This window comes from Lissotriton helveticus, chromosome 9 (genome assembly GCF_964261635.1).
Source record: "Lissotriton helveticus chromosome 9, aLisHel1.1, whole genome shotgun sequence".
Taxonomy (NCBI): Eukaryota; Metazoa; Chordata; class Amphibia; order Caudata; family Salamandridae; genus Lissotriton; species Lissotriton helveticus.
The window spans coordinates 60,522,600-60,537,612 of record NC_136070.1 but is presented as its reverse complement, the minus strand read 5'-3'; the positions used below and the strand labels follow the sequence as shown (position 1 = coordinate 60,537,612).

At 50.1% G+C, this 15,013-nt stretch overlaps 1 protein-coding gene across 1 annotated transcript in view; it reads right to left on the bottom strand.

The window, feature by feature from the left end:
- Nucleotides 1-15,013, bottom strand: part of RYR3 (ryanodine receptor 3) — a 1,933,484-nt gene that overhangs the window by 277,661 nt on the left and 1,640,810 nt on the right. Inside the window, exon 85 of the mRNA XM_078661960.1 lies at nucleotides 5,626-5,754. Within this exon, the coding sequence (XP_078518086.1) occupies nucleotides 5,626-5,754 (129 nt within the window). The remainder of the gene's footprint in view (nucleotides 1-5,625; nucleotides 5,755-15,013) is intronic.

Sequence of the window (15,013 nt, the reverse complement as noted above, 5' to 3'; positions counted from 1 at the left end):
TGCACTGGCATTGCAGGAATTTTGCGTGCTCGTGCGGGCTTTTGGCGTCCCTCTTGCGCCCGGGAAGACTGTTGGCCCGACCACCTGCTTAGAATTCCTTGGCATTGAGATTGACTCAATGGAGGGGTGTTTTCGATTACCTAGGGACAAGGTGGACAAATTCAAGACAGCGCTACAGTTATGCCTCCGGAAGGAGAAGGTCACTTTGCAGCAATTACAGGAGGTGGTAGGGCAATTGAACTTTGCACTGAGGATCATCCCCATGGCTCGCCCATTCTCTCGCTCTATTGCGCAGGCAATGAAGGGGCTGAGGGAGAAGCACCACCGCACTCGACTGTCAGTTGAAATTCGCCAGGATATGCTTATATGGATGGCATTCCTGGAGGATTTTAACGGCAGGGTAGTCTGGCCCGGCCCGCTGACAACATCAGCAGAGTTGGGCCTGTGGACGGATGCTGCCGGGAGTGTGGGCTTCGGCGCCATTCTAGGAAACAGATGGGTCGCTCAACAGTGGCCGGGAGTATGGGGGACATGGGGCCTGACCAGCAACATTGGATTCCTGGAACTCTTCCCAATATGGGTTGCACTAATGGTCTGGCCCGAACACCTATGTAATCAATCAGTGGTGTTTTGGTCAGACAACATGACGGTGGTGGAATGTATCAACCAGCAGGGGGCACGGTGTCCTTTCATACTTCGTCTGATCAAAGAAATTGTGTTGCAGTGCCTAAAATTGAATGTCAACTTTAAGGCCAAGCATGTCCCAGGTGTTCTGAACAATGCAGCTGACTCACTCTCTCGCTTCAAAATGCAGGTTTTCAGGGAGCATCTTCCTACAGCAGACCCCTTGCCAGCGCACTTCCCAGCAGTACTTTGGCAGATTGGTGCCCCAGATTACAGGACCTCGTGGTCGCTAGCCTAGCCCCCAGGACCAAGACGGCTTACGAAGGGGCGTTTTTGTCTTATCGTTCTTTTTTGGGACAACAATGGGAAGTACTTTGGGCACAGGAGGATGGCTTTGCAGCCTATTTAGAATGGATGCATAAGGAAGGACGCTCTGTGGCAGCGGCAAACAGACATAGGGCAGCGGTGTCATTCTTCGCTCAGGCTAGGGGCTTCCGGGATCCCACTAATACCTTTATGATACGTAAGGCTTTGAGGGGATGGCGCCGTATTCAGGGCCATCATAAGGATAAGAGAAAGCCCATAGGAGTAGCCCGGCTGACAGCTCTACTGGCCACGCTGGACACTGTTTGTAGCGCGGAGTGGGAGGTGTTTCTTTTTCGGGCAGCATTCTCTTTGGCATTCTATGGGGCGCTGAGAATTAGCGAACTTGTGGCAGGCTCTAAGTCAGACCTACAGGGCGGCTTGCAGAGGGCTAGTGTGACGATAAGGGAGGACACCATGTGGGTAACTATTCCAAAGTCAAAGACCGACCAGGAGTCTAGGGGCCACACCATAGTTCTCCAACGGGCCCCCGCCAACCCTTGCTGCCCAGTGAGGCACGTGGAATTATTGCACGGGCTGCTGGTGGGCTCAGCGGGCAGGGCATTGCTCTGTCACGCCGATGGGAGCCCCCTGACCAGATATCAATTCAGGAAGGTATTAGAGATGGGGGTTAGGAAGGCAGGTCTTGACCCTAAAGAGTTTGGCTCTCATTCCTTTAGGATTGGGGCAGCAACTGAGGCGGTGGCGGGGGGCCTCCCAGTGGAGAGAGTGAAGACAATTGGGAGATGGTCCTCAGAAAGCTATAAACGTTATGTACGGATTGACATGCTATGATTACATGTCGCTCACGCTTGGTTTGTTTCCGCTCTCTTACAGTTTCTCAGACCTGTTACGCAGGGGAGGAATTTGTCGTCGGGCACCGGCAACATACATCAGCACGGAGCGGCACCCAGGAAACGATGAAGACCAGTGTTTGGATTGTGGGTCACTCATATGTAAAACGAGCAGAATGTGTCTTTATGTCAGGTAACAGGAGGAAAAGGGCGGCACAACTAGGGTTGGACATCACGTTCTTTGGCAGAGGGGGGTTGTGTCTGCACGAGTTTAGGGGATTCTTCCAGGGGCTTTTAGCACACCGGCAATCTCCACCGTCAGTGGTGATACTTCACCTTGGGGAGAATGATTTGGCAACACTGGGTAGGCGCATTCTGATTGAGGAGATTATTTCAACGGCGGGTTGGATGGCTAGGACCTGCCCCGGTTGCACACTAGTATGGTCACAACTCATACCTCGACTACAGTGGCGGGGGGGACATTCGGTCAGGGCGTTGAATCACTCGGTAAAGAGGATCAACACACGGTTGGATAGGTTGTTTCGAGCCCCCTTGTTACAGTCAATACCTCATGGGTGTATCTGGGGCGACAAGTATTACTTGAAGGACGGAGTTCATTTAACAGAGGAGGGTAATGTCCTATGGTCTGACAATATCTGGGCCTGGCTAGAGGGTTTTGAAAGTAGGAGGGTGTCCTTAGGCAGGGGCTAGAGGGGGGAGGCCAGATCGTCGGTTAACAATGCTGGCCTGTGGCGGTAAGGTCATTATCGGTGAGCACATATTTGAGGTCTGAGGGGGCGGGCATCATCCTATGGAGGTTCCCGCCCAGGGGGAGGGGCCTGCGGGCCACTCCCAGAACTCCAGGGGCAAGGTAATAGGCAAAGGAGCGCGGGTAGGAGTAGTTCACGCTTTCCTTAGGCTGGTAGCCACCCCGCGCGCGTGGACTCATGACGCCACCGGCGCAGAGTAAGGGCCCTCCTTTAGTGGGTAAATGGAGTTTAGGGCGTAGACCGGGCAATTCCCGGGGTAACACTGCGCATGCGCACATCTATGGGGGAGGCGCAGCTTGTAGGACCTGACACCGGTAGTGACCCTGCCATATGGCCAGAAATGTACAAAAATCAAGATTAGGATGTTTAGTCTAAGTTAGGAAACAACATGTATTAGAGTTTTGTTAAGGTCAGGCTCTCAAACTTGTTGATAAGAATTGTGTAACTAAATGTCCTGCTGATTTTTGTGTTCATTGTTGATTATGCAATTAAAACCTTTTTAATTTCATACTTTAATAAATACGGCCGGGCGACTAGCGCCCGCCTTCCAAAAAGTAAAGACGTCTCGTGTCCACGTTCCTGGGTGTTGGGTGCCGGATTGGGGGGGAGGCGGCAGCTAGTCGCTGACCATGTGAAAAGGGGGGGCCCTCGGCCCCCCCCGCACGCATGGCGGCGCGGCGACCGTCGCCCCCCCTTTCCCCTTTGTGGTCATTCGGCGGTGGGGGCGTGCCCTGGGGGTGCGGCCCACCGCCGATTGGCCGGCGGCCTTCCTGACCCGGATCCAATTTAGTGGGTCCGGGTCAGGGGGGGCGGGCGATAGGAGGGGCCGACCGGCCCCTCGGGAATAAGAGGTGGGGAGCGCCCAGGAGACCCCCTTGTCCCTGGACGCTCCCTCGCTGAACGTTGTGCCCCGCGTTCGGGGCTTCTTAGTTTTCCCACCCACCATCCCTTGGAACAAAAGTCTTTTAGCAGTTTTATGTCTGGTTGAATGGTAAGTTGAAGGTACGGTCCACAGTAGAGATGGATCTGTTGGTGTATTTTGTGATGCGTTTGTTTAGGAATTTTTTCCCCTTTTTAGCAAAACATGTGTTAAGTAAATTGTATTTGATGCCATGTGTCTTTAGGCCTTTTTTCCCTTTGTAGCTATACGTTGATACTGTTATTTATTAGCCAGTGTAGCTGTCCTTTAGAATTTTTTCCCATAGGTCGTCGTATTTATTAGGTATGGGGCATGCGGTAAGGTCATTATCGGTGAGCACATATTTGAGGTCTGAGGGGGCGGGCATCATCCTATGGAGGTTCCCGCCCAGGGGGAGGGGCCTGCGGGCCACTCCCAGAACTCCAGGGGCAAGGTAATAGGCAAAGGAGCGCGGGTAGGAGTAGTTCACGCTTTCCTTAGGCTGGTAGCCACCCCGCGCGCGTGGACTCATGACGCCACCGGCGCAGAGTAAGGGCCCTCCTTTAGTGGGTAAATGGAGTTTAGGGCGTAGACCGGGCAATTCCCGGGGTAACACAGGCATGTAATATAATGTCCTGATGATGATCCCACAATTGCTCTCATGGGATCGAAACGTCATCTCTGTACACCGTAAACACAATTTAATTTGCTATTGTTTTTGCGTAACGGTGTGGTTGTTCATTTTTGCTTGTTCTATCTAATGTATGACACACAAGCATTTGTTCTGCCTGAGTTCTTGTTTTGTTTTGTTTTATATGTACCTTGCTGGACGCAGGACTATGTCCCACTGTATTATATTGCAAATATATATCATTTTAAACGAAACCCTGTCCGGCTGGACAGCTTCAGTATAGCACTGATTCTTAGTCTATATTCATCCCCCCTTCTCGCACTCTCCTTGTCGGGGACTACTGTGTTTGTAACTCATTGATACCCATGGTCCCTGACCATTACAATTGGGTTCCCTTGTTTCTAAAAACATGTGTGTCAATCTATGCAGCACCAGCAGCGCCAGCGTTCACAGTCCGTCTGTGTGTCTGGCCGCTGCAAGAGGAATCACTCTATGCAGCTTCCACAATCTGTCTGTGTCTGGCTGGACCTCACCTGGCCATCCATAGGAGATAGGTGGATCTCATGAAATAAAATGTACTAAAGGAGGCAAGTCTGCCTATTGACTTTGTCAGTGGCAGCGTTTGTTGGGCCATGCATTGCAAGGAATGATTGCACCCATGGCGGCTTGTGGTCGGTTCTGACGGAGGCCGCGTGCCAGCCTTCTGAGAGCCGAGCGTGGAGGCCTGTGATGTGCAAATGGTGCGAGCGAGCCCGCGCCACGGCCTCGCCTAGCTGGGGGAGCGGAGATTGCCGGCATCAAGGAACGGATCGCTTTAGTATTCCTTGAATGCAAAGCCCCGAGCAGCCAAGAAACTGCACGAAAGGCGATGTCAGCAGCTGCGGAGGCTCCAGATAAGGTGCAGCGCAAGCATGGCAGGGATGCCGCCTGGGGACTGGCAGCGGCTGATAGCAGGGCCAGGCTGCACGCCGTTCATCTATGCTATCCGTGCTAACAGGCTTAGCAGGGAGAGAACTTCCTCTGATGTGAAGAGCTTGATATCGGGCAGCCATTTTGGATGTCGTTAACTGGCCGCGCACACCAGAGGTAGAGCATAGCTCAGCAAAGCAGGGCAGCAGCGGAAGGTTCGCGACAAAAACATAGAAACACCAAAGAACACGAGAAAAGGCTTTAGGTGCAAGACCCTTCAAGGTCACAGTCAGTCCTACGGGCCTTCCTGAAGGCTGGTTCCACAGGAACAACAGAAATCCCCACAGCACTGTCTCTGATTCAGACCCACTGGCCTTACAGAGATGCCAACCTTTAAGAAAACGACCTGAATATCATATCCTACAGGCCGATTGCAGTAAGTGACCCTGAACTGTGCTGCAAACAACTAGAAGTGAACCTACAGGAGGTGCTTCTTAAATAAAAGGGGTACAGCTTATATTCACTAACAATTCACACATTTACAAAGCCAAACTGGAGTCGGTGGCCAGAAATGGGAAGCGGTGGCCTTGCGCCTTGGGTCTCACAGTCCTCTTCGCCCACCAGTGACACCCTTACCTGGATGTATTCAGTCAGAGAATTAAAAATCTGCTTGGTCACTGCCAAGGACTTTGAGAAGTTCCGCTGGCCGGACTCGTCGATCACCTCTTTCCCAGAGTAGTACCAGTAGAAGTCGCTGATGGATTCCTGGGGAGAGAGCAGTGGAGATGTCATTAGTGAGTTTGAGTTGGGCATATGTATCAAGCCCTTTTCCCGTTCGCAAATGGGCCGATTATCAGAATCGGCCCGTTTGCGAAGGGGAAAAGGCCTTTTGGGATGTATCATCCCAAAAGGGCCTCGCAAATGAGAGAATCGCAAAATTTGTGATTAGGGGGCATATGTATCATCATCACCATTTGCGATTTCTAAATATCGATTTTTAAGGAATCGCTATTTAGAAATCGCAAAATGGTATGTATGTAGAAATCAGCTTCTTTTTAGCGATTTCTTACAATTCCTTAATTGCGATTAGTAAATTGCTAATCGCAATTAAGGAATAATTTCCCATTCATTTCTATGGGCCAGGAGGCCCATAGGAATGAAGGGGAAATGTGCGATTAGCAATTAGCTAATCGCAAATTGGGAATATTTTCAAGGGTGCAGGGGTGTCCAAAGGACACCCAGCTGCACCCCTGAAAATGACATGTGTGCGCATATGGCGCACATACATGCCCTAAGGGCATGTATGAGCGTCACATGGCACCTTTTGTTAAAAAAAAATATGCTTTTTCAAAGGAATTCGCAACTTACCACCAACTTGAAGTTGGTGGTAATTTGCGAATCCTTAGGGTAAATTAGCAATTATTTTTTGCTTCATACATTGCATATAAGGAATCGCAATATTTGAGATTCCTTAAATGCAATCGCAAATTGTGCGATTCCTTATTGTGGCCACATTTGCATTATACATACCATATTGAGAATTCGCATTCGCAAAGGCCGAAATTCTGCGAATTTCGGCCTTTGCGAATGCGAATTTCAATGATACATATGGCCCTCTCTATTTTGTAATTGCATTTAAGGAAACCCAAACTGCGATTCCTTAAATACAATGTAGAAAGCACCTAAATTGTGCTAATTTGGCATAAGAAATCGCAAATTACCATTTGCAAATTCTTTGAAAAAGGCACTTTTTTGCTTTTTTTCAAATTGCCATGTGGCACACATACATGCCCTTAGGGCATGTATGTGCACCACACTTGCACACATGCTCATTTCAGGGGTGCATCAGGGTGTCCTTATGACACCCTTGCAACCTTGAAATAGCATTTTCAATTTGCGATTCTCTAATTGGTAATCGCAAATTGAGAATGTCTTCCCGTTCATTCCTATGGGCCTCTACGCCCATAGGAATGAATGGGAAGGTATTCCTTAATTGCGAATTGCGATTCGCAATTAAAGAATATTAAGGAATCGCAATAATTATTGGAATTCCTACATACATAGCATTTTGCGATTCCTTAATAGTAATTTGCTAAAAATTGCTATTAAGGAATCGCAAAAGGGCTTGTTCATACACATGCCCCTGAGTTCCTTGCCAGATCCCACCAAAGCTGCAGGCACTAGGTGCAGGCAGAAAAGGGACATTTCACAGCGTAGAGAATAGCAACATTTAATGCAGCAACACATGAGGTACACAACAATCAGGCTGACTGTTGTCTGTCTATCTGGAAACAGGGGCAGACAATGCAGCCCTTGAGGTAAACCTGCGAAAGAAACAGTCTGAGACGAGACCAAGACCACTAAGCAACCCCATGAGTTCATTTCCTAATTGCTCTTTACTCACACGTTTTATAGTTGCCTATTCAGTACTGATGTTCTCTTGTTTGTGGACTCAGAGTACTTTTTTGATTTCATTTACTGTTTATGTATTTGCTATAATATAGGAACGCTCCTTCATTTTTAGTTTGGGCCAAACCAGCATTGTGTCTGGGCACGGTTCCAGTTACTTGACAAACAAGTTACTTACCTCTGATAATGCTCTATCTGGGAGAGACTCTATTTACCCCCATTACCAGCTTCAGACTGGATCAGAAAATGTTCTAGCAGTACTCTTGCACGCCAGTAGGTGGCGTCGTTCAGCTTCGCATTTGTGTTGTCGGCGTTGTCCATGTCAAAAGTGGCATACACTGTAGCTATATAGGCACTACATTGGCATGCTGACGTCAGTTCATTCTTGTGACTTTCTACACCAGGAGCGCAGAGCCATGATGAAGACTGACCACTACTGTGAGTTTCTAGAGCCCTTTTCATAGGGAAAACCTCAACTTTAATCAGGTCATATAGAGGGGAGGATGGAAGGGTTGGTAAGGAATCTGTGGCTAGACAGAGTCTTTACCAGATAAGATATCACTGAAGGTAAGCAACTTGTACATCCGACAGACACTTTTAGATGAAGATTCCTTACCTTAAAATAGATACCCAAGCAAGTCCTGCAGGGCTGAAGGGGTAAAATGCCCATCCCAACAGACCTGAGTGTCCAGGCAGTAGTGCTTAGTAACCGTGTGCAAGGAAGCCCACATTGCAGCTTCACAGAGGTCCATGACTGGAACTCCGTGAGCTGACACAGTGGTTGCAGCTTTGGCTCTGGTAGAATGAGCGTGCAAGCCCTCAGGTGGTTGTTTCTTGGCCTTTGCATATCCAATCTTTATGCAGACCATTATCCTTCAGGAGATGGTTTGTTTCTGCACAGCCTTCCCTTTCTTGTACCAGATGTACGCTATGAAGAGTTGGTCATCTAACCAGAATTCTTTTGTGCCATCAAAGTAAAACAACAACAATATTTTTGGGTCCAGATGGTGGAGGCGATCCTCTTTCTTAAAAGGATGAGGCAGGGCAAAAAAGGCAGACAGGGTGATGGTCTGGTCTACGTGAAAAGGAGTGACTACCTATGGAAGGAAAGAGGCACATGTCCAGAGAACCATTTTGTCAGGGTAGAAAGTGGTATACTGAGGATGCACCAAGAGTGCCTGCAACTCGCTGACCCTCCTAGCCGATGTAATGACCTCCAGAATAGCGGTCTTAATGGTGAATAACTGAAGAAGGCAGTTGTGCAATAACTCAAAAAGTGCACACATCAGTAAAATGAGGACCAGGTTCAAATCCCACTGGGGCCTGGTGAATGGCCTGGGGGAAAAATGTTGAAATTTCATCACAACAGGTGACTTAAATAAAGAAGGTTGAGTCAGCAACCTCAGAAATGCAGAAATGGCTAAAAGATAATTCTTCACTGTGCCCAGAGCAGAGTCCTGCTGGCCCAAACAGAGAACAAATAATAAGACCTGAGAAAGAGTATCAGATAGGGGATGGATGTTTCTTGGTACACATCATGCCACAAATTGGTCCCAGTGGCAGGCATATGCAGTTTTGGTGGAGGGACGCCTGGGTGCCAGAATAACATCACAGACTTCAGAAGGAAGGTCTTAGGCTGTCAATTGTCACCACTCAGTCTCCATGCAAGAAGGTGTGGTATTGACAGGTTCTGGTGGAGAGCCCTCCCCTGCTGCTATGACAGAAATTCCTCCCAAAGAGGCAGCCTGATTGGAAGACTAAGGGCCATGCTCAACAACTCGGGATACCAAACTCTCTGAGCCCACTCCGGAGCCACAAGGATGACTTGGGCTCAGTCATTCCTGATATCCTTGAGAACTTTGGGCAGGAGGGGCGTGATTGGAAATGCATACAGGAGGCCTGAGCTCTGCTCCAGACAACAAGCATCTCCAAGCGAGAGTCGCCTTGGAAACTCTGGTGCGCAGGACTGATGACATTGCGTGTTCTTGGCCAAGGTGAACATATCTAACCAAGGCTCTCCCCACTCTTGAAAGAGGCTTTGCAACACCTCCAGATAGAGATGCCATTTGTGATCTGTTAAGCATCTTTGGCTGAGTTTGTCCGCCCTGCCATTCAGAGAGCCTGCCAGGTGTTGAAACACCAGGGGGATGCCTTGGTGTTCCAGCCATGTCCAGAGTTGCAGGGCCACCTGACAAAGGGTCCACGACCCCACCCTGCACTGCTTGTTTCAGTATCACATGGCTGTGGTTTTGTCAGTGAACCTGCACTATCCTTCCCTTGATGGAGGGTAGAAAGGCTTTTAATGCCAGCCAGATCACTTGAAGTTCCAGAAGGTTGATTTGGAGTCCGGATTCCACCAGAGAACAGAGGCCTCTGATCTCCACCTCTGCCAAATGACCGCCACATCCCAAGAGTTACAAATCTGTCACCACTGCCAGATCTGGTTGGTGAAGAGAGAGGGGTCAGCTGCTGAACCAAGTATGGTTTGTTAACCACCACTGCAGATCTTTTGCAGTTCCCTCTGACATCTGGACCATGTCAGAAAGATTTCCCTGGTGCTGCGCCCACTGCAACTTCAGGTACTACTGCAGAGCACTTCAGGTACTACTGCAGAGCCCACATATGCCAGTGGGCATGTGTCACAAGCAGCATTCAGGAGGCCATGAGGCCCAGCAGATCAAACATTAGTATCATAGCTTGAATATCCTGGATTTGCCTTTTGGGAGGGTAGGGCCAAAACTACACCATGTCCAGAACTGCTCCAATGAAAGGGAGTGTCTGAAAGGGAGTCAGGTGTTACTTCAGCACATTGATAGTGAACCCCAGCAAATGCAGGAGGTCGGCTATAGTCTGGAGGTGGGAGATGACAGCCTGGAGCGAGCCTGCTGTCAACAGCCAGTGGTCGAGATAGGAGAGGACTGGCACCCCAGATCTACGCAGATTAGCTACAACTACAGCCATCACCTTGGTGAACACTCGAGGGACTCTAGTAAGGCCAAAAGGGAACACAGAGAACTGAAAGTCCTCGTGGCCCACCATGAACTGCATGTAATGCCTGTGGGCAGGCAGGCTGGGAATGTGGAAGTGTGCGTCCTGCAAGTCCAACGCTACCATTCAGTTTCCCGGGTCCAGGGCACACAAGACTTGAGCCAGCAGGATCTTTTTGAACCCCTCCTTCTTGAGGAACAAAATTAGAGAGCACAGGTCTAGGATAGGACGAAGGCCTCTGTCCTTCTTGGGCTCCAGAAAGTAGCAACCACAACCCACTTCTGGCATCGGCACCCTCTGAATGGTACCCTTGGCCAAGAGAGCCATCCCTTCCTGGTGCAGAAAGGAAAGACGGTCCTCCATCAGCATGTCGCAAGCAAGTGACATGGGTGGAGGGGTAGTCTTTAAGGGGAGGGAGTAGAACCTCCAGACATTCTGCAGAACCCATTGGTCTGATGTTAGAGACCTCCAGTGGGGCAGATAATGGCATGTCCTCCCTCCCACTGGGTGCCCATGAGGATAAGAGTGCAAAATATAAGGGGTTGGATGCTGCAGTTGCCAGGGAGGTGGTGTACTGCACTGACTCTTGCTGCCCGAACCACGAGGCCTGTGGGTACTGCGTCCTCCACCAAGCAGAGAATAGAAAGCTTGCACACCATGGTGACTGGGCAGGTATAGACATGGCTAGAAGCCTCTTCCGTGTCCGCAAAAGGTAGATTGGGGTGGTGAGGGGCCATGGAAAGTGTCAAGGAGCTGGTCGTAGCCTTACTGTCCCTAAAACGCTCCAGTGCTGAATGTACCTTCCCCTGAGGAGACAAGACCCATCAAAGGGCATGTCCATATGCAACGTTTGGACATCCCCTGAAAAGCCAGTCATTCTCAGTCAGGTGTGATACTGTAGGGCCTCTGTCAATGAAACTGCTTTGCCCAGTGAGTCAGTGGTATTCAGTACACAACAAATCATGAACTTAGCTGAATCTTTCCCATCAGCAACAGCCTGGGAGAGCATAGCCTGGGCATCCTCCGGAACCATATGCTTCACCTGGCAGACCAAATCCCATGGGAGTAACTGCCCAAAAAACATGCAGTGTTCAGAACGCCTCAGCTTGACTCGTCTTGGACATCCCCCGACACAGCCTCATCTCAACCCACCTGAGGGACCTGCACTGGCTCCCCGTCAGCAAGAGGATCACGTTCAGACTCCTCACCCACGCACACAAGACTCTCCACGACTTGGGCCTTGAATACCTCAACAACCGCCTCACGTTCTACACGCCCACCCGCCAGCTCCGCTCCGCCAGCCTCGCCCTCATCCCACGGATCCGCAGAACCACCACCGGAGGAAGATCCTTCACCTACCTGGCAGCCAAGACCTGGAACAACCTCCCCACCCCCCTACGATTCACCCAGACCATCTCTCCTTCAGGAAGCAACTCAAGACCTGGCTTTTCGAGCAGTAGCAGCCCCCCTCCCCCCCCCCAGCGCCTTGAGACCCTAGCGGGTAAGTAGCGCGCTTTACAAATGTTCTTGATTGATTGATTGATTGAGAGACTGCAATGACAGGTTGGTAGAAGAAAATATGTTCTTCCTTAAGGTGTCCAGCCTCTTCGATTCCTTGTCGGCTGGGTCGGTAGGGAATGTGCCAGGTTTTACATGAGAGGTTGAGGCTTGGAGCACAAAGCTCTAAGGGGTAGGGTGTTGTATGAGGAAATTGGAGTCCCCTGGGGCGAGACAGTAGTGGCGGGCAATTGTCTTTTTCATAAGAGCCCCTGTGCTGGGCTTGGATGAGGTCCCAAGCAGGACATCAGTAAGGGCTCCATTGAAAGGGAGAAGCAGTTCTGAGGGGGTCACTCCCGGCTGAAGCACCTCTGTCAAGCCACTGAGGGTAGGCTAAGGCCCAGAACCTCAGCAGTTGCCCTCCTCACCACCATTGCAAAGGACTCTTCCTCCTCCGTAGCCATGGTAGAGGGAGAACGCATGCCAGTATCTGAAGAAGTGTCCAGACCACTGGCCTCCTCCAGATCCTCACACCAGTTCATCTGTGGATCCAAGAGCTGGTATTCCTCAGGGTCTAGCGACCCCTTCCAATCCTCCCTTACTCCTAGCCCACAGGAATAGGGCTCAGGCTCTGGACTGGAAAGCATGGATCTAGTCAACACAAAAGGACACACCCCTGGCCTCATGTCGGGGGTCAGATTGGGAGCATCAACATCAGGGCTGGCACCTTTGAAGGTCGAGGTGGTACGACCAGCGCCAGTCTGGATCATCTGTGGATCCAAGGGTCCCGACTGACACCGGGGTTGGAGCCACCAGCGTAGAACCTGTAGGGGCCCCCCCTGAACCCACAGGGGCCGAAGGCGCATTGGTGGAAGTGGGCCACTCAAATATGGGGGGCATGCCCTCAAAACTTGTAGAGTTGAGTGGAGGTCACACTGGCTCCTGGAACCTCAGGAAAACATGGAGCCAACCTAGGTGCTGGCTCAACCACGGAACTAGGCTTCGAATGTTGACGCTCGCTCATCTTGTCAGATGACTTCGATAAACGGGGCGAAGTTGAAAATCTCTTTGACTTCTTGATCATCTTTTTCTTGTGGAACTTACCAAGGTGGGAAGACTTTGACTGCGACAAAGGTTGATTGCTCCATGACTGAACCTGTGACCTTCCTCTCAACTGGGATTGAGACCATCACAGTGTTGCATGCAGGGAGCAGAGAGCTTGAGGGATCGCTCCCTCAAGACTTTGGGGTGAATGGCGCAACAATCGATGCAGGTCTTGGCATTGTGGTTGCCCTGAGGCACCAGATACAGACGAGGTGTGTGTCCGTCACCGAAATTTGTTGGTAACAGGTGTTGCAGGGCTTGAATCCAGCCTTATTTATTGATATCCCTGCCACACCAGGAGACAAGTCTCAAAAACTCAGGCAAAAGGTTGAAAAACGACAGTCAAAAAGTGACGGAAGCTTAGCTCTTCCTGGATATGTGCTGACTGACACGGAAAGCAAAGAAATTACGTCTACACACTGGGGTGGTGCCTATATAGGCACCGTGTATGTCACTTTTGGCACCTACGACGCAATGTGAAGCTGAACGATGCCACCTACCGGCACGCAGGAGTACTGCTCACAGAAAATTCCCGGATCCAGTCTGACATCTAGGGACAGCTCTAAGGTAAGGAATCTGTGGCTAGAGGTCTTTATCACATTTACCAGGCTCTCTGGAGAAGGGTGAGCAGAGATAAATGATGGGTCACAACAAGCAGGGTGACAGCGTCTGGCAGCTAGTATATTTATTGAAGGCGCAGACGGTGGCTTCTCCCAGACTGATGATAGAAGAACCTCTGCCAGGGCGTCCACTGAGGTCTTTTTATAACAGAATGGAATCAGAGAACCTCTGGGGTGAGTGGTCCAGCAGGAAATTCCATGATTAGCACCAGTGAAGTGTCCTGGCCCCTGGCAGAGGACAGTCCAGAGATATTATAAAGGTCTTCACTCTCCCATCATCATCCAGGGGTAAAGGTCCAAGGGGTATGAGTTTGTACAAAAGAGAATGTGCATTCTCTGTCTATAACCTTCCTCTTCAATAAGCCTTTGCACTTCACTCCTGAATCTCTTTTGAGAAGGAGGCTTTGCAGGCAGAGGAAGCGGCACAGATGGATCAGGCATGTCTCACCGGAGGTGGTGGTATCAGTGTGGCTTTGGTGGTGGTACCTGACACAGTGCCTATAGACGGAACCAAATATTTGTGTGCTCATGTAAACGCTGGTGCAAGAGCTGGTGTGGCAGGTCTCTCGCAGTATGGCTCCATTGGCATGAATATGGGAAAACAGAAAGAGGCCCCTGATTCAGCTACAAGGCCCTAGCAAAAATGCCAAACATGGTGTTAAAGAATGCTGCTGGGTCCATACCCAGTGCTGGGAACTTTGGAGAAGAAAGTGTCAGCTGAGGTGCTGGAGCTGATGGATCTAGCATGAATAGGCAGCCACCTGTGGCATCAGAAAGGAAGGCATTGGCGCTGCTGGAATCAGCTTATAGGTCGGGTCCAGCTAAGGTATAGGAATGGAGCCCCCCGGAGCAGGGTCAGATGGCTCTACCATTACTAACTCTAGCTCTGAGAATACAGATCCTTTGAGAGTCTGAGGTCGCTTGGGAGACTTACCTATTCCGGAGTGTTTCTTGTGCTACCTATGCTTTTTCTTCTTAGTTCCTGAGAAATGGGAGGAAGGAGACCTGGAACGGGGTCCTCACCATCAATGACTCCGCCTGTCTCCATGATCGGGCCAGGCCATAAACAACTTGGCCTCTCTTACCTGATGACCTTCGCATGCATATTGAGGCACGATTCACAGGAATAGGAATCATAGTCCAATCCCATGCACCATAAACATGTTACGTGAGTGTCCATGATGGACATCTGTCCCTCAAATCTCTACAAGGCTTAAAAACTGAATGTTTAGGAGGTGACATAGCACTTCACCTAGAGTCATTTTCTCTGAGGAAAAGTCACAACTCTCAGGAGAGGGCGAGCTTTTAATCTGCATTGATGGTGCGGAAAAAGGGATCTGACTTTGCTGCACCGAGTTGGGCACAGTATGACTTAAATAGTATCATCTGACGCCACTTCCGCTGTT